General features: G+C 44.4%; 1 protein-coding gene and 1 long non-coding RNA gene across 2 annotated transcripts in view; both read right to left on the bottom strand.

Annotated features, from left to right (window-relative positions):
* Positions 1 to 20,389, bottom strand: part of RERE (arginine-glutamic acid dipeptide (RE) repeats) — a 252,765-nt gene that overhangs the window by 33,675 nt on the left and 198,701 nt on the right. Inside the window, exon 11 of the mRNA XM_015565944.1 lies at positions 19,731 to 19,811. Within this exon, the coding sequence (XP_015421430.1) occupies positions 19,731 to 19,811 (81 nt within the window). The remainder of the gene's footprint in view (positions 1 to 19,730; positions 19,812 to 20,389) is intronic.
* LOC107183582 lies at positions 7,182 to 8,063 on the bottom strand. Its single transcript, XR_001514372.1, has 2 exons — positions 7,507 to 8,063; positions 7,182 to 7,279 (listed from the first exon to the last, which is right to left on the bottom strand). It is a non-coding gene; the product is annotated as an uncharacterized LOC107183582 (long non-coding RNA).

The raw sequence follows: 20,389 nt of genomic DNA, 5'->3' as shown, positions 1-20,389 counted from the left end.
GGGTCAAAGGAGATACAGTGTCCCACTTGAGGAGGCCTGAGCCCCGGCATCTGTACCTTCTTCCAACTGGAGCCATAGCATGACAGCAAGCACCTCCCTGCTCCTGCCGACAGTCTAAAAACCGCTAACATTCAGTATCTGTTGAGTGGCTAGCTGACTGAATAAACAAATGTAAATAAAATAAAAAAGAAAATACATTTTAGGGGCCATTCAAAAAGTATTCAATGTAGGAAGTTTGTTAAGTAATTAAACCTTCATATAAGGTATCCAGTTACTTCCCTTAATAAGATATTGTATTTTACCCCTCTCCTCCCTCCAAAATAAGTCAAGTTCTAAGAAACTAAAAATAAACTTAATAATACCAAAGAATGAGCAATTTCCTCTCTGAGGTGTTTGCATTACTAGCTCAGGGCAAAAAGGAACCTTACTCCTGCTCAGCTGTGCAGGCGTCTGAGGGCACTTGAGGCTGAAGATGCTACAAGGTGGAGGGTGCTGGATTCAGAAGGGCAGCCTGTCTGCCCAGGACTTTGAACAAGGTGCCTTGAGGAAACAATGTCAAACTCGCCAGGAGATTTTTGTAAACAGGCTAATTCCCAAAATTCTTTTGTGGCGATGTAAGACATCTGTTTCTAAACAGGGAGAGAGAAAAAAACCAACCACCTTCGAACGAATGCTTGCAAGGAGAGGACAGAGGAAAGGTCGGGACCCTACACACCTGGTTTAGCTGATGAGACATTTGGATAGAAGCAGACAGTGAGGGCCCACAGAAAACGGGACACAAATTGAGAGGGAGTGCTCAAAGTACCATTTTGGTATTTATTATTCTGTTCCCACAAGGCACTAGGGTTAACTACCCCTCTATGCTTAAAGGATGGCCATTCCATTAACTATTCAGTTAGCAAAAATCTTCAAGCCAGTGCTAAGAGCCTTAACAATTCGCAAGAAGGCACAAAACAACGGGGCACACAGCCCTGGCCGGGTGGCTGGTTGGCGTGTTGTCCCGTGCACCAAAAGATGGTAGGTTCGATTCCAGGTCAGGGCACATACTTAGGTAGTGGGTTTGATTGCCAGTCGGGGCACATATGGGAGGTGGCTGATTGATGTTGCTTTCTCACTCTGATGTTTCTCTTTCTTTTTAATAAGACATTCAATAAGAAAATATTCTCGGGTGAGGATTAAAACAAACAAAAAAACCTAGCTGGGCATACAAATCTCTGGGCAACACATGAAAACTGCTGTCCTCAGGGACACACTAACTCCCATCACAGCATCTGTAGGGGACCCAGGGGGCAGGGCTGCCGTGGGATCACTTGGGGTCTATTCCATGATGACACTGTTTCTGTGTGGCACAAGCTTCAACCTCAGCTTCTAGATCTGAATCCAACGAGAGGCTTGTTGTCCATGCCAAAATCCAAAGATGATAAAGTTGTACATGACCATGACTTGATGAAAAGGCGCATAAAATGTGCTGTCCTCTTGGGATCAGTCCCCTATAATTAAATCTTTTATTCTTGACTAGAGGGATGGAATTTGGGAGGAATGCAACTGAATTCTAAAGACTGGTCAGCTACAAACAGGATTTTCACGCCCTCTTCAGCTGTGGAGAACAAGGAGAGCCATCGGCAGTCTAATAAATCTGGTTTAATTCTAACACTATGAAGGGTCACTCACTACTCCCGTTCGTAATTAGACCTCCAAAGGTAAAGTCAAACTCAAAACAAAACACTTTAAAGTATACAATTCAGAAGCACTTAGTACACTCACAATGTGTGCAGCTGTCACCTCTATCTAGTTCCAAAATACTCAGCACCCCCCAACCCCAAAGCATCCAAATCAAGTTTAAGGAAAAAAATGGCATTCATTGAGATTGCAGCATTGTTTTCTCCACAAAGTACCAGTTTATTCATTTCCAATCTATATTTTACTCTAAAGGTAAGGGAAATTCAAGGAGTAGTGGGGACTAACGCCCAGAAATATGTTTTCCAACCGGCACTGTGACTTTCTATCCACTGGCGAGACAGCTGTGGTGAGCTAAGTGCGTGTCTTCCCTGGGAGGAAATGACAGTGGCCATCACTCATGAATATTTACTAGTGACAGATACTGAACAACACAGTGGCTAAGACTGGCTTCCTGCAGCCACACTGTCCAAGTCCAAGTTCTGATTCAGTGTGAATTGTGTACCTCTGGACAACGAATGTAACCTTTCTGCCTCCATTTCCTCACAAGTAACGGGAATAGAGCACGGACTTCAACAGCACTTACACCTCATGCAGTTGCTATGAAGATTAAACAATTTAAGTGCTAAAAATAGCACCTGGAGCCCTAGCCGGTTTGGCTCAGTGGAGAGACCATCACCCTGTGGTGGGTCTCAAAGTTCATGAAGGGTCCCAGGTCTGATTCCCGTTTTGGGCTTGATCCCCAGTAGGGGGCATGCAGGAGGCAGCCAATCAAGGATTCTCTCTCTCTCTCCCCTCCTCTCTGAAATCAATAAAAATATATTTAATACATTTTTAAAAAAACAGCACCTGGACATAAGAACTCAATTTATGTTCCTGTAATCACTGCCGTCTTCTTTAATTTTCGCTATGAAAGGGATGACTTACAACTCCTTGAAGGAGGCTCTAATTGTGTCCCCATTGTAAGCTTTAAAGTTTAGCCGAAACCGGTTTGGCTCAGTGGATAGAGCGTCGGCCTGCGGACTGAAGGGTCCCAGGTTCGGTTCCGGTCAAGGGCATGTACGTGGGTTGCGGGCACTTCCCCAGTGGGGGATGTGCGAGAGGCAGCTGGTCGATGTTTCACTCTCATCGGTGTTTCTGGCTCTCTATCCCTCTCCCTTCCTCTCTGTAAAAAAATCAATAATAAAAAAAAAAAGTTTGGATTATTCTGTGCACAATTACCGTTTTAAATATTTTAAAGAAAAGTTGCAAGAATGACATAAAGAATTCCCATACAGCCTTTACCCAATTCCCTAAATATTAACATTTTATCACATTACTTTTAATTCTCCATTTTAAGTTTTCCTTTTACAGCCAAATGTGTGGTGTTTTTCCTCTGAGGGTAGGTTACAGACCTGTTATTTCTGAATATACTTTAGCATGCAGTTTTTAAAAAACAAAAACATAAAAGCTGTATCATTGCCACCTTCTGCTTAAAAAATATCCGGCTGGCTCACCCCGAACCCTACTACTTTAGTTAAAATCTTAGTGCACCTAACTTGAGGCTTTGTAGGTGTGTTTTTGCTAGTTTTCCCCTGGAAAACATACAGGAGAAAATTTAAATCACCAGGTAATTAATTTCATCACCCAGAGATGAGCCCTGTTTAACGTTTGGCCTCTATTCTTCAGACCTGCGGTCGCCACCCAGTATCCACAGATCACTGGTGGTCCGTGAGGTCCGAAAGGTGGGCGACCACTTGTTCTAGAGCTCTCCATTATCCCATATTGAAGCAAAAACAAAAACCTAAGCCTCAAAAATCAACTTTATTGCCCGGCTGGCACGGCTCAGTGGTTGAGCGCCGACCTATGAACCTGAAGGTCACGGTCCGATTCCCAGTCAGGGCACATGCCCGGGTTGCGGGCTTGATCCCTAGTGTGGGGCATGCAGGAGGCAGCCGATCCATGATTCTCCCTCATCACTGATGTTTCTATCTCTCTCTCCCTCTTCCTTTCTTTGTGAAATCAATAAAAATATATTTTTAAAAAATCAACTTAATTAAAACAGGGCAAGAACAACACTGGTTAGAATTGTTAAATCCAGTTCTATGAATTACTGAGGGCAAGTCCAGAAAGTGCTGACTGCAGAGTTTCAAGGTGGATCAGAGTAGCACTAGGAAACCGCACTCAGCACAGGCTCTTTCAAGCCACATTCCGGCTGGTAAACTGCACGTTTCCAGCACAGAACCAGGAAAAGAGGAAGCTGTACTGGCCGTCACAGCAGCGTATCCTCCCGGGTGAGAAAACTGTGACAGGCTCCTAGCGTGGAGCCCAGAAGGAAGCAGGCCCACGTTTCTGAGCGCCTGGGCAGCTTCTGGGACACTGATGAAAGCTCCGGTCCCAGGGCCCTTTGCTAGCTTATCCGAGTCCCCTCTAGGACACAAAGCGGTGACCTGCACTCATACTTCATCACTAATTAGTTGGCCAAGGAATCCTGCTGTGAACAAAGAATTTCTATGGTAATAAAACCTCACTTTCCTCCTATGAAAAGCAAACATGGCCCCAAACCTAAGCTCTCCCATCAGAGCTCTGCTCTGCTCTTGCTCACCCGCATGCTGACGGGGACAGGGCCTCTGAAGGCCCGTGCTGTCACTGTGCCGCAGTTTCCTTCCCCAGGCTTGTGCCGTAACACCATACGTCCGCAGGTTTATCGGAAGGACCGATGAAATAACGTCTGTAAAGTGTTCTAATTTGCAAGGATGAAAAGGGCTATAACTACAAAGTCAAAGAGGAATGAAAGAACGTTTTTAAGCTGCAACCACTTCTGTCTTTTGAACTGCAGAACCACAAGGAGGATCAAAGGAGTGTCAGTTTGTTGACGGCTGCTCTGGAGGCCTCCTCCCTACACCTGGCAGAAACCCCAGAGTGAGGTCTACCGTGATTGTTCCCTTAACCAGATCTCAAGACAAGTTGTACAAGGGTTTCCTGGAACACCTTGAGCAGAAGAGATGGGGGAAGCCAACATAGCCTGCATAGCTTGTTACATTCTTCCATGAACGTGGGCATTAAAAGTAAAAGGCGGCCTTGGGAGGGAGAAATGCAAATATGCAGGGAAAAAGTTGTTTTGCCTGGTCCCCTTTTGGCATAGTGACTGTGTAAGGCTACAGCAGCTTGCATAATAAAATGCTTAAACTTGGCTAAATTAATCTTCTTTGCCATGGGGGTGAGGGGGGACCGCAGAATTAAGATTACGGGAAATAAGGCTAATCAAAGCCGAACAGTAACAAAGGGCACCGAAAACATTTCTACTGTATCACACCCCCCAGGCTGGCCAAGAGCCCGGAATTTCCATTACAACTTTTCAGAGAGGGAGCGAAGGAGCAAAAATATTTCACAAAAGCATTATCAAGGCCCCAACCTTGGATGCCCTGCTGCACAACCGAAATCTGTGAGAGGTCGGCCTTTCAGGGAGCCAGAAACCCAGCGTGTGGAAGCGGGCAGGCCTTTTATGTCGTAGGAGGGTTCAGAAAACCACTACTGTTTTGCACTGAAGCCTCAGAGCTTCACAGATCATTAAAGGGTTCGGAACCACAGAGAAAGGAGGGCAGAGTTAAGGAAATAAATCAAAAGTTCCTCTGGGATGCACAAACGCCTACTTGGAACAGGCTTTCAGCCGAATATCCTCCACATTAAACAACAGGGAGGGTTTTTCAAAATAAAAGCAGAAAAGAGCTTCGTTTTGTTACAAGCAATGCACTTTCTTTTTGGTTGAAAGGTTATGTGTGCCATAAAAAATGACTCCTGTGGTGAGCGCTTGGGGGACATGGAGGCTGGGCTGGGGCAGGGGTGATGGTGAAAGAAAACAGTGGAAGTGAACAAAAAGCCCAACAGAAAGGGCTCAGCCGGGGGCACCCCAAACAAGCAACGACTTGTCATATTTTAGGGGAAGGATGTTAGGAAGGGGAATGGTATTCCTAGAAAGAAATTTCTATCACGTTTACTCCTTGCCATCCTTGCCTAAGAACTGAAATAATTTTCCCAGAGCCAGAAAGAGTTCTCTGGTTTGCCTGTGTAACATACCCAGTTGAAGACCGGGGGAAATGGGCTGCGTCATCTTAAACGCCCGGAAGCATCAGCTCTCTCAAAACCAGCAGAGGGAGCACAGCATCTGAGAACAGGAAGTGGTCAACCCCAAAGCTAAGGATTTGTGTTCATCCAAGGCCACGGCCCAGAAGCGGTCACAGGCCTGACCTTGCCTGTACGTTATCCAGCAACAGGAAACAGCCACTGTCAGTGGTAAATCCAGAATGAAATGCTAGACTACCCACTCAGGGAGGATCTGTTTGTTGCACAGCCAGGTGAGGCAGCAGGGAGGACAGCAGAACTACCCACACTTGGGTCTGGACACAATTGAAGCCCAGTGGGGGGGGACTTGGAAAGGAGCGGAGGGGTCTCAGGGGGGGAAAAAGGCTACGTGGAAGGCAAAAAAGCCATTTGGAAAACTGACAGCAAGCACCAGGGCAATGATTTCACCTTAAAATCCAGGGCTCCCAGTTGTTTGTGAACAGCCCATTTCTAGACTTTGTTTCGGGGGAGAAGGGGTTGAGACAAAAGCAGCAAAACAGAAGGCATACGTCTGCTACATGAGCGCCATCTTAATCTTCAGCCACAGTTTACCAAACATGGGGAATGGGTTGAGGGATTGACACAGTGCCAAGATTATCCGGCTCTGGGGTCTGGGATGGGACTATGGCGGAGGGGCTCGCCCAAGGAAAGAGCCTGCTGTTCCAGGCATGATTGTGCTGTCGCTGGAAACCATCTTTGCTCAGGTCCACGCCACGTGTTAAAATGGCCTAACTGGCCCTGACCAGTTTGGCTCAGTGTATGGAGCGTCGGCCTGCGGACTGGTCAGGTTCGATTCTGGTCAGGGTCCTGTGCCTTGCTTGCAGGCACATCCCCAGTGGGGGGTGTGCAGGAGGCAGCTGATTGATGTTTCTCTCTCATCGATGTTTCTATCTCTCTCCCTTCCTCTCTGTGGAAAATCAGTAAAATATATTAAAAAAAGAAAAAGAATAAAAAAAGGCCTAACTGATTAGTCTAAGTATGCACTGCTCTATTAGGTATTGTCCGTTACTAGATCCTAATACTAATACTTTTTCATTGTAGGAAATGAGAGGTAGGTTAAAAATGCTAACTTTAATACGTGTTAAACTCAATAGAATAAACAAAACCTACAATGCAACTTTCTGTTACACTAGGAGGTGTGCCTGCCTGCTGGGTGAAGGAGAGGGCAGGGACAGAGCGCCTGGCTGCCTGGCACTGCTGAGACAAGGGCCCAAAGGAGCTCCCCGGAAGCCTGCAGCCAGGAGCCCAGGCGAGGACGTGCCACCTATTCTACCCCATCTTCAGAGCCTCCATGAGTGTCCTGGCAATAACTTTCTGTCATCAGGGACATGACCAGGACAATGTATGGGAGGTGAAGTGACTCAGATTCCAGCTTAATAAAAAGAGAACATTTCACACAAGGCAACTGTCCAAAACCAGCAGAGTCACATTTAATGAGTTCAGGTTCTCAGGAACAGTAGGGCAGCCAGTTGAGAAGAGGGATTCAGGTACTGGGATTTTCCTGAATAGACAACAAGGATACTTCAAGGACTCTTTTGGGCAAGGTATTTCAAGCAAGTTTTTACATTTTCAAACACCTATCCTTCAGATAGCTTCGAGCACTAACCGCACCACTTCCAGGATGCACACAATTCCCCCAGCCCTCATCTCCAGCATCTTCAACTCCCATTACCACTTAATGTCCACACCACATAGTTTATTTTAGCACTTGGGTTCATGCCAACTCACATGTGGTAACCAGTCGGAGGTCCCCAGGGAGCAGGACCACATCTCTAATCTTCTCATCAGACTCAATGAACTCGGTAAGTGCTTGCTGACTATTAGAAATAACGTGTCAGGATTTCACACTGGCTAAACCCTCTAACATCTTACATTTACACAGGCTAAACCCTCTAAGTCACTGATTTCTAGAAAAAAATTTATAATACACATAAGACATACCTAGTAAGGCACTTAGCATTTGGGAAATTAGTAATCAGAATAGAAAAAAATGCAAAAGAAAATATGCATTGCATTAGTATGAGTCTAAGACAAATACACTGGCCAAATGGGTACATGTACCTACTCACTTGGTAAATTTGCACAATTTACATACAAAATGACTATATAAGAAACATTATATCCTATATTATTCTGCCTAATCATCTGGTAGACACAATATGGTACAGAGAAGCACATGGACTTTTCTCCTGAGTCACCTAAAAGGCTTACATGGTCAGAAGAAATAAGGCGTTCTGCCCTGGCTGGTGTAGTTCAGTTGGTTGGGCATCATCCCGTGCTCTGAAAGGTTGCTGGTTTGATTCCCGGTCAGGGCACATACCTGGGTTTCTGGCTCGATCCCCAGTAGGGGGCATGCCTGAGGAATGAATGCACAACCTGGGTATGTGCCTTGACCGGGAATTGAACCCACAACCTTTTGATGTACACTCCAACCAACTGAGCCATCTTGGGCAGGGCTTCAAATTTTGATAAATAAATTGAGTCCACAGAACAGAGCAAATTTTGAAATTTATTTTAAAAGTTTTGTTTAATGCACAGCAGGATGGAGCATTGTCCTGTACACCAAAAGGTTGTGGGTTTGATTCCGGTCAGGGCACATACCCAGATTGCAGGTTCAATCCCCGGGCAGGGTGCATGTGAGAGGCAACCGATCGATGTTTCTCACATTGATGTTTCTCCCCCGCCCTTCCTTTCTCTGAAAACATATCCTTGGGCGAGGATTAAAAAGACAAAGTTTTGCCCTGACTTGTGTGGCTTAATGGTTAGAGTGTTAGCCTGAGCACGGAAGGGTCTCGGGTTCGATACCATGCCCCAGTCTGGGGAAGTGAGGGTGCAACCAATCGATTGATGTCTCTCTCTCTTCTCTCTCCTTTCTCTCTCTCTCTTTCTCAAAATCCATGGGAAAAATGTCCTCCAATGAGGATTAACAAAAGAAAGTTTTGTTTTTCTTTTTTTTAAATCCCACATTTTCCAGAATGTCTAGAGTTTGCCCAGTTCACTTGCTCCGCTGAAGTTGGCCAGGTATACAGTTTCACTGGGCCTGTTTCCTTTAGAATGTAATTGTTCCACAAATTCCAAATTCTTCCTCCAAAACTTAAAACACCTGTCTTAACAACTCAAGGCCACAGATCTCTAACCCGATTCCAAAACAGAGCATCTGTGGGAAGGAGAACCAAGTTCAGACCTGAGGAGGTGTGTGTTCGAATTAAAAATCACCAAATCCCAAAGGTGTTGGGCCTTTGCTGCTTCAGCCCTCTACAATAATAAAACACACAAAAGTCACCATTTCTTGCCAAAGTAAAGGAAAATCCAACCCTTGTACCTGGGAACAAAGATATAAGGGCTGCAGCTGAAAATACATAACCAGAGCATTGTAGAAAAAACGTCAACTTAATATTGTTCAGAACATGCTCAGGGGTGTTTCACTCATAAGCAAAAGACACAGGATAAAAATTCCAGACTGTTTTTAAGATAATAAAATGGCATATGACGGTGACTCACTAACTGACTAAAAGGGAAAAAAATCCATCAACAGTCACAGGAACCTTGAAAGGCTGCAGAATCTGGCAACAGTGAACCTCCTCCACCTCGCTTGGCTCTCACCTCCAGCACACGCGCACACACACACACACACACACACACACACTAGTGACCAATTTGAAGCCAAGCTGCAATTGGCTAATGGCTTACTCTACTGCTTAAAACAATATTTTATTCTTGACTTGCTCAATAAAACTGCTGAGAAAAATAAACAATGGGCTTCAATCTTATAAATAATCTAGAAAACAGAATTACTATGCAAACAGTAGAGGTGACTTACTGCCCATGGTCAACAGAACAGGAAAGTCCAAGGTGGCACAGTGAACCCCAGTCCTGGTCTCACTATCTTGGGACGTGAGAGTTAACAAGGATTTTCTGCCCACTAAACAGTCTAAAGCCTGGGGTGCCCAGGTTTCAACTGGTCTTTAAAGCAGCACAGCACCAAAGGAGATAAGATCTTGAAACCAACACAAAGAGCAAAAGGTGAGGAAAAACACAGAGAAGCTTTACTCTTTTAGGATTGTATATATCTGCTAGGGGCCCAGTGCATGAATTTGTGCACCTTGAAAGGAACTGTGGGTCGTGAGGCTGAGGTAGGCACAGGGGCGGGTCTCGGCCCATCCTCTGAGGGCCCCCCCTCTGCCCCTCCCGCTGCAGCCCTGGTCTCCTGTCTGCTGCAGCCCTGCTCCCGCCGCCACTGCTCTCATGCACTGATGGCACTGGCCCCACTCGCACCCACTGACGGCACAGAGTGATTGGGGCCGGCGCCAGCAGCGGGTGTGAGCAGGGCTGGTGCCATCAGCAGGTGCGCGCAGCGACTGCTGCTCCCATCACCTGTCAGGAGCAGGGGGAGGTGGAGAAGCCCTCAGGGGCGATCAGGGCTGGAGGCCACCGCTCACACCCGCTGATGGTGCTGAGTGATTGGGACCAGCACAAGGCACCAACAGTGGGTGCGAGTGGGGCAGTGCTGGTAGTGGGTGCAAGTGGCGGCTCCAGCGCCGGCAGTGGGTGCGAGTGGGGTCGACATTGGCAGCAGGTGCAAGTGCCAGCAGGACCGTGGTGTGCGGGAGCAAAGCATTTTCAGTAACCACCAAGGTTAGCCCCGATGACAATGACCAGCGCCCTGCCTTGGTCTGGCGCCCCCACTCACCTGCTCCACCATCCCACCATGGCCAACGCCTGCCATGTTCCACACACGCCCCCTTGTGGTCAGTGCACAGCGACTGGTTGTTCATTTGTTCCAGTTGTTCCACTGTTTGGTCTATTTGCATATTAGCCTTTTATTATATAGGATAGTTACCATGTATTTTTATCCCTCATTTACACGTGTGAATACATACAATTTCATTTTTAACGGATATTAAGGGCCTGTTGGAAGGTACTAAAGGTGACATAAAGAAATATTAAAATGTGGCTCCCGTCCAGAATGTCTTACATTCTATATAAAGACATACATGCATGTGTGTGTAAGAAAGAAAATGCATGGGGGGAGGGGAAAGGAGTAGAGTCGAAAGTTCAAGACTCAAATAAGATAAATATTAAACTTAAATGGGCAGAACAAAATACAGGTCTGTGGAGAGAGGAGCTGGGCTTTTTGTGGATGGCCCGGTCCATGCAGGAACGGACTCAGGTGGCTCTGAGTGCAGCCCAGGCAGGGCCTGTGTAACTGGGCTCTGCAGTCTCACTGACTGAGACTCAGGCACCTTCCAGGGAAGAACTCAAGCCCCACCGGCCTCTCCACACTCAGACTGTGGCCGCCAGGAGGGTAAGCCTGCTCTCCAGCACCTCAGACTCCCCACAGGAGTGCCTTTTAAAAACCACATTTTAATATTTCTTTATGTCACCGTTAGTACCTTCCAAAGGTTCCCCCACACAGTTCTCAAAACACTGCCAATTATGCCAACTGTGAGGATGGTTTAGATCAGTGGTTCTCAACCTGTGGGTCGCGACCCCTTTGGCGGTCGAACGACCCTTTCACAGGGGTCACCTAAGACCATCCTGCATAGCAGATATTTGCATTATGATTCATAACAGTAGCAACATTACTGTTATGAAGTACAACGAAAATAATTTTATGGTTGGGGTCACAACATGAGGAACTGTATTTAAAGGGCCAGAAGATTGAGAACCACTGGTTTAGACGCTCAAAGACCAAATCCTGGCATTACTGATGCCACAATTTAGAGGATGTAAGACATTTGAACAGAAGACCCATATTTCCATAGTAAAAAAAAAAAAAGAACAAAGGCCATTAATATGAAAACAATTTCAAAATTGAACATCTCAAGAAGAAAGCGTAGCTAATGGAATTCTGGTGTCTCAACCAAGGTTCCTCCTGCTTGCATTTCCTATTTTTATAATACAAGTCATGGTTTTCAAATTACATACGAGAAAAAAAATTTATGGGTGGGTGGAGGGGGGCATGATTTGTCTACCACCGGTAAGCTGTGAATAAAACTGAGGTGAATGTTTTTCTTAAGACAACGCAATTAATTTCTACTCTATTTTCTAAGTGTTACTCAAGGGCATAACTTAAAACTAAAATGAGCCAATTATAGAAGGAGTATGATTTCAGATACATTTTGAAACTTATTTTTAATGTCAGCTTTTAACAGACTAGCTGTATTTTTTTTAAAAAAAACTTCAGCAAACTGAATTTTCAAAGTTAGGATGAGTTCACGGATCTAGTAAGATTTTAAAAAATCTATTATCGATATAAAATCTGAGCTCCAAATAGATAAACTCAATGACTATAACCAGAGTAATCACAACGATTAAGTCTTTTTAAAGACCAATTCAAACCAGTCATTTGTTTTACTAGCTAATAAAATGGGTGCGTCTATTTTGGCTTAAAAGTCATAAATGCCTCCGTCTAAAAGTCCCCAGGCGACCAGGACCCGGCCGGAGCCCAGGAGGCCTGGCTAGCAAATGCCAAGAGCAAATAAATAAAACGGGCCCTTGTAAGCAGCACTGTGCCCAGCAAGGCTTTAAAGTCCAGGGCAGTTTTCAAAGTGTGGGCTCTACAAGCACTGCCTCGTGTACACCGAAGCACTCTCGCGCCACGCCCACCTGTTCTAATACGCAGGCAAGGCCAAAGGCACCTAAGACGTTAACACTGAGAGCAGCAAATATACACGGTCCCAGGTTTTAAAAAGTCACTTAATTTTTAAGACCTCCTTCCCCCCTCCCCCCATATCAACACCAAAAGTTTCTTACATGCAAATTTCTTAACTGCTTCACTTACACGAGGAAGCAGCCAATCTCTCTTAGATGACCCCAGTCAAAACTGGACCACTGCCCAAACATCCATACAGCTTAGTCCATCAGAGTGAAGAGATTCAAACCCCTACATGGGAATAACGATGGGATCACACACGGTACTTGCCCCCCAAATGCAGCGCCTGTTTTTATTGATCACTTCCGCCTTGCATGGAAAATTCCAACTCTCTCTGTATCTTCCTGAGGACAAGTAATTAAGAGAAAAAGTATGGCACTTAAATGTTTACCCTTTTACCCAATCTTCCCAACCTCAAAGCACTTATATTTCTTATTCATATTTAAGGTGTGCCAGTAAAAGAAACAACTGTAGTATTAAGTATGTAAACTTCAGACTAGTAAGAAGTCATTCTTTCAAATAAAAAGGTTTCTACGAGAAACAAACAAGGTGTAGCCTAGCCTGACTCACAAACAATGACTATGTCACAACTTAAAGAGGAGGACAACAGTTTTTATATGAAATGTGACAGGAGTTACAATTGAGTTTCTAGGAAGGCTGGGAAGAGGGAAGCTATATTACGGAAGTCTATCATTGATAATGAAAATAGGCCCAGATACTTCTCTGTATGTGTGAAAAGTTTTGTAATAATATGAAAAACAAAAATCAAGTCCTCATAGTGAAACAATTTACAACTTTTACAGAATAAAAACAATATTATTCCAAGAATGAATGTGGCACACAGGCTTCGGGTTCTGCAAGTCTCTTTAATGTAAACGCAGTGCTTCCTAAGGGCGCTGTTGAGCAGGACCGGAGCCTGGAGTCTGACTGTCACAAGAGCCAGGTGATGTGATGATCCTGGCCTCAGGGTCACGCTGTGAGGGGTGAGGACACAGCGTTTGCAGTAGAGGTCTCTGATTTTAAAATGGAGATTTTCCTAAAGTATCGTTATGTGGTTATAACACATTTGTCCTCATTAATATCAACCTATGCAGTAAGTCCATACTGTTATGTAACATTAGATTAAGCATTAATGAGGCTAGAAAACTGTTTATCTAAGGTTATAATCTGAGGTTAGAGAAAACTTCATGCTGAATGTTCAAATTGAATGCTAGTAATTTTTAACCTCTTAATATTAACAGAATCTCGATTACTCAGTCCTAAAGCCCTTTCCAAACAGTAGTCATTCTTTGCTGGGAGAATAGGCTCTATGCAAAAGATATTTTGTCCAAAGAAATGAACAATTAATATTCAATAGTTATGTACATATTTAACAGAACTCACTCCCAGAAATGTGGCTGAGAAAGGTGTTGATTTTCATGATATTTCTCAAATTAAAACTTTAAATCTCTAATACTTTTCATCCTATCACCAAAGTTAAAAAACAACTACTAAACATCAAAACCACGTACCCGTTCATTGGGCTCTTGGTCCCATTAAAAACAGTGACACATTTTTGATAGAGAAAATCAAGATAAAGACAGACTCCCATTTTCCTAAGTCACCGTCAGCTCCCGTTTCCGGTCTTACTACAGACTGAACTGTTACAAGAACAAGGTTTCACACCTCAGCTTGGATGCTCTCACTTTTTTTTCCTCTTTAAAGCCTTCAAGGGGGGGGTCTCCAAACGCACTCTCTGGAGAGTGCAAGGTCCCCCAAAGCCACCTGCAGGCCCGAATTCTGGCCTAAGCCCTCCTGCATCGCTGGACGCAGCCTCCCCTCCGGCCGCACCAGTGCACTCGCTGGGCATGTTTTGCAATTTCCTGTCTCCGTGCCTTTGCGCGTGATATTTCCTACAGCTGGAGAGTCACTTTTCTTCCACCCTCCCTCCCAGCCTCGGCCTGTCAGAAAAATGGATCCTTCCTTCGAAGTTCAGGTCAAACACTAGAAGCCCTCGGCCTCTGTGCACACTGGAGGAGGACCCTGAGCACAGGCAGTTTCCTCTTCCCTGCAGGGCACGGCCGGCATCTGGCTTCTTTTTGGAGACACTCTACCCATTACAGCGCTCAGTAAGTACACGACGTTTCTAAAAACCGAACTACATGGAATGTTTAGCCCTAACAATGGGAAATGGGGCAAAATGAATTTCTAGTACAGTAAATATTAATGTACCAGCAACTGGGTTTACAAATAACATGAACTCAATTTCTACTGGACTAGGTTCTCAAAAATACAACTACAGAGATGAGAAAGGCAGTTAAGGATGGGCGCCTTTTCACCTCCTTCCTCCACAGGCTAATTACAACTTTGGGGGCATTTCTTCTCTCGACCAACTCGGAGCAGATCAAATTGTCTTCTCACTAATATTAGCTGCATCTGAGACAGGTCGCTGAGTAAGTGCTCCCTGTCTAGGATCCAATGCTGGCTAAATTTGTCTGAGCCACAGCAGATAGAGAGAGCCACACACAGAGTCCAGCCAGGATTCAAGGGACAATCATCCAGGTGTCAGATACTGAAAGTCTTTGGTTCAAACAACACAAACATGTGTTCAGCACAAAAGATAAATGTCGCTGTCACCTGAGTAATCATCTCATAATTTTGAAGAAAACTGCAAAGTCTGTATAAAAATCAAACAAAAGACTGTTTTGGAACACCCATGACTTTGTATTACTCATAACATGGTTTCCCCTCCTGGTAATTAAGATTCCACTCTATCTGGTCTCTCATTCTTTCAGGCATTACCGCAGCGTAACTCATCAAGCCTAAGAGCACCTGAAGTCCTTAAGGCAGAACCCAAGGAGCCTGGTTCCGCCATCCTCTCAGAACCCCAGCGAGGGGACACGGACTGTGGCTTACATAAACGTACTCGGACCACAGGCTTCGTGTGGTCTAGGCCCAATAGTGTCTTGAGAGCGAAGTGCACAGCCAAGCAGAATCTGATACGCTCGGCAAAGGCTCTTTACTCTATTCACTCCTACTTACTGAGGGAGACAGAAGGTTACAGAGAATGATGATAAACCTCAGGTTATCTGTACAGCCATGATACTAAAATATCTGACTTGCGGTTCTCCTGGGTATCATGAGGTTGACATGTAATACCCACTCAACTAAACCTCTATAAACAGCGGTTTTCCACAATCATAACCACTATGCCCGCTTCAGTGGGCAGTAGTATTCGGAGAACAGCCAGATGTAGTGCCTGTGTAATAAACACCAGACCAAAAGAGCTAGGAAAGCCGTTTATGTCCATACCCACCAGGAACCTTTGTCTGCACAACTCACTGCAGAACAGGTAAGAATGGAAGTCTCCTCAACAAAGTTCAAGACAAAATACATCCCTTAAAGTAGGCACTGCCCTCCACCCCTTCCCAGTTTTTCAACTAAAATAATTTTTGGCAAGTGAGACTAAGAAAAAACAGGTACTTTGTTTTTACAAAGATTCAATTTGTTTATAAGCAGAAAATAATTATGTACTTTCATGGCATTTAGCTACTCTGTGTAGTATTGGGGTAGATGGGTATTGGGGTAGATGGGAAGACCAATCATTTTCAAGTGTTTTTAGGCACTCTATCGATAGTATCTCATTTAAATTCTCAAAACTATTCTTTTAAAAAATTTTGTACTTTGTTTTTACAAAGATTCAATTTGTTTATAAGCAGAAAATAATTATGTACTTTCATGGCATTTAGCTACTCTGTGTAGTATTGGGGTAGATGGGTATTGGGGTAGATGGGAAGACCAATCATTTTCAAGTGTTTTTAGGCACTCTATCGATAGTATCTCATTTAAATTCTCAAAACTATTCTTTTAAAAAATTTTTTTGAATATTTTTTAATATATTTTATTGATTTTTTTTTACAGAGAGGAAGGGAGAAGGAAAGAGAATTAGAAACATCAATGAGAGAGAAACACCGCCCAGCTGCCTCCTGCACACCCCGAAACATCAATGATGACAGAGAATCACTGATGGGTTGCCTCCTGCAACACCCATACTGTGGATCGAGCTTACAACCTGGGCATGTGCCCTTGACCATCAAACCCGGGACCCTTCAGTCCGCAGGCCGACGACACTCTATTCACTAAGCCAAACTGGCTAGGGCTCACAACTATTCTTAAGAGTAGAAGAATCAGCCCATTTTACAGACACAGACATTAAAGGACAGAGAGACTGAATACTCTGTGTAAGGCCCCAAAGCAGGTTAGTAGCAAAGGAGGCGAGAGCCATCATTTGCTCTCAGGCACAGTGATGGCCCAAAGTGCGTGGACATTTTATAAAGATTGTATGGAGCACCTATAAAATTCTCATGCAAAGAAACACCATTTTAGAAAAAATAACTTCCCAGTCCTTGTCAGGATTTGCCCTGAACTTCCCAATACAGCTCAAAGCAGACTGCACAGTCAAAAGAGATCATCACGTACTACAGTTACTGGTGAAACCAAGAATAGAGCACAGGTCTGCTGACCCAGGTCCAGGCCCAACCAAGCGTGCTCTTTGGATGCTGACACCCTTCTGAAGTTTCAAGTCAGTTGAGAATAGCAAAGAAACGAGTTAATAATTTCGGTAAATAGAACAGAATGTGGAAAGTAGCTAAGGATTTGCTATAAAAAAGGCATAACCATATGAAGATCTCTACCGAGGAAGTTTTCAACCAAAAACACTGGTGTTTGCATATTTCATCTTCCACAGCAAAAATGAAAAAGAACCTTTGCCCTCCCCTCCCCATGAGTTGTGAATGATTAGCTTGCCTATGCTGATAACTAAGGAAAATATGAGTGCCTCTCCCAGCTGATTAGAATACTTACAGATTTACTCTACTAACAAACTCCTCCAATTCTATGCAAAGACAACTGGACACCAGGAACAGTTAGCCAATGTCAGCCATAATAAATCTTCCGGTGAAGCACGCAACTCTTCCATTAGCTCTGATGGCCATGCCCTGAAGAGGCTAAAACAGGAAGACTTCTGTGTGCCAGAGAAGTAGAGAGAGGAGCCACATGACCAGGAAATTGAGATGGCAGAGAAGTGATGGGGAAGGGTCCCAGGAAAGATGTACTAGAGAAACCACTACTTACTGAGTTTGACATCATCAGTAAGAATAAGGAACAGACGGCTGGTGTGGCTCAGTGGTTGAGCATTGACCTATAAACCAGGAGGTTACAATTCGATTACCAGTCAGGGCACATAACCACGTTGCAGGCTCGATCTCTAGTGTGGGGAGTACAGGAGGTAGCCGATCATGAAGTGTTTTCATTGATGTTTCTATCTCTCTCTCCCTCTCCCTCTCCCTCTCCCTTCCTCTCTGATATCAATAAAAATATATTTTAAAAAGGAGGAGGAGGAGGAGGAGCCAAGAGCAAGAAGAAAAACAGAATCAAAGATTTAGGTTTAATCTAGGTTACCAAGGCATCCTACTCAAGAGTTAAAACTAGATAAAATTAGCATTTCCAAATGCTAGACAGATTTTAAATTTAGTGCTTAATCTTGCTATTATAAATTGATTTTTTAAAACAGAAGGATAAAGTAATTGTCGAGCCATATCTTGTATCACATTCTTCGTGGTTTGCAAGTTTTAGCAGCGCGCAGGGATAGATAAGACTTGAGTTGAGAGGTTATGATCTAGCCCAGGGGTGGGCAAACTTTTTGACTCAAGGGCCACAATGGGTTCTTAAACTGGACCGGAGGGCCGGAACAAAAGCATGGATGGAGTGTTTGTGTGAACTAATATAAATTCAAAGTAAACATCATTACATAAAAGGGTACGGTCTTTGGTGTTTTTTTTTTTAGTTTTATTCATTTCAAACTGGCCGAATCCGGCCCTCGGGCCGTAGTTTGCCCACGGCTGATCTAGCCCATCACATCAAGTCAAAGCTACTCAATGATCTTTCTCAATTTCACCCCAACTTGGCCAAATCAAAATTCCTACACTCAGGTAAAGGCATTTTAGTTTTTAAAAATAGATATCAAACTTCAAGTAACTGAAATCCTCAGAAAACTTTCTTTCACTGTTCTACATTAAATACCTCTTTCCAATTTGTTCTGGAAAGATAAATAAGTTGGCTTTATGGATTATTACATATTTAATTTTTATGTCTGTGAACATTTTTCTCTATTTTTACCATTCTCATGACCCATCTCTCAGCATTTTTAGATGTATAATAAATATTAAAAGTTTAATCTAGTTATGACATGATGCAAACCACCGATTTATAGGAGGTTATACTTGAAATCTCAGAACCCGCTTCCCCTATTATGTTATCGCTGTTCTTAAGGTACTGTCCAGAAAGTGTCCAGAAACGTTCATTAAAAACAAAAAGGAAAATAATCAAAAGAAGAAATCAATACTCAAAACCCAATTAGAAAACCGAAAAACCAAACCAAACATAGCAACCTATGTACTTTTACAATGAATATTCTTCGTCCATCTCCCCTTCCACTCCTGGAGAAAATGTCTAAATATTCACCCCATCCCCGAGTCTAAAAGTGCACTTCAGCCACAGACACTGGACATCAGGGCACATGTCCAAGTTCTACTGCACCCCCAGCCTCCCCTGTTCCTTGACCTAGCCAGAGTACCTGTAGGAAATTACAGATAAATGAAACAGAATCCCTTGCTAATATTTTCATCGTATAACTTCACACTGAAATGTTCTCAGCAAACCCTCCTACCCACGTTCAGTAAGAGTACTCATCGGATCTGACTCTCAGCTTTGTGAAATATCACAGGAATTTTTTAAAGCCTCATTTAGCAATTTATAAAATTCTTATGCATCTCTCAAATGAAAAGTGCAAACTTTTAGGGCTAGAAAATTAGAGTTAAAACTCCTCTTCAAAACATAGCAACCTTAAATACAGAAAAAGTCCCACTGGAATTCAAAGTATATGAGCTACAAACCAATCAACGAAATCCAAACTGGTGATAAATGATATTTCCTATTTCAGCCGCTGTATTTAAAATTCCACGTTAACTCCCCAACACCCTGGCCCTTCCCTCCTCCCGTAACCCTGTGCCCAGGACCTTTCTGTTCTTACAGCAGGAGTCACTTTCTTCGGGAGATAGGCACACGCTGTCACTTTAATGTAGAATCATGATCTAAAACTAACCGCCAAGGAAGGAAGAAGAATAGGATGCTAGAGGCCGGCCTGAGTCTGAGCACAGCGCAGGGTTAAAGGAAACCATTTCATAAGATCAAGTGTGGAGGAGAAGCAGCAGGAGCGGAGAGGAAAAAATCAAGTTACATAAAGTCCAATTGTACTCACTGTTTCCTTATTGGGAAGCAGCTCCTTTCTGATTCTGAAGAAGTTCTTGCCGTACTGCCTGAGCCCCTTAACGAAGCGTTTCTGTGATGGAAAGAAACAACAAATGGGATGTAAAAACCGAAAACAAAACAGGATGTCAGCAAGCAAAGATCTCGTGCCTGCGGCGCGGAAGCAATCTGTGCCCTGTGCCCGCAGCCTGCACCCTGGTCCACGAAGATATAAACAACAAATGTGTTCCGCGTTTCAATACAGCAGCACAACTGCTCTCCACCTGAGAACGAGGCTTCCCAGAGTGTCGAGCAGAAGGGAGGAAACAGAACCGAACCTGGAGAATTTTCTCTAGGACACGCCGGAGGGTTAAAAGCCCACTCCTTAATCCGAGGAATTCACTAGGAAGGGGCCGGTATCAGAAGCCCAGAAGCCCACCGGGGGCCTGAACATCAGCTGGCCTGCCCCGCCATCTCCGCCACTAAAAGCCGCTCCAGGGCATCCAATAAGACCCACCAGCACCCCTTCCTTCTTCCCGAGCCCCTCACCCCCCCTCCGCCCATTTCCTTAGCAGTCCCGAGACTTTCACTTTGTCCCATTCCTCCCAGGCAGCCCCTCCCTGCCCAGTAGGGGCAGCTCCCCGCTCCCCCGGCCCCCACCTCGGGGCGGGG

The sequence above is a fragment of the Myotis davidii genome, unplaced genomic scaffold (assembly GCF_000327345.1).
Source record: "Myotis davidii unplaced genomic scaffold, ASM32734v1 scaffold299, whole genome shotgun sequence".
NCBI classification, from domain to species: domain Eukaryota; kingdom Metazoa; phylum Chordata; class Mammalia; order Chiroptera; family Vespertilionidae; genus Myotis; species Myotis davidii.
This window is presented reverse-complemented; position numbering and strand designations above follow the sequence as displayed.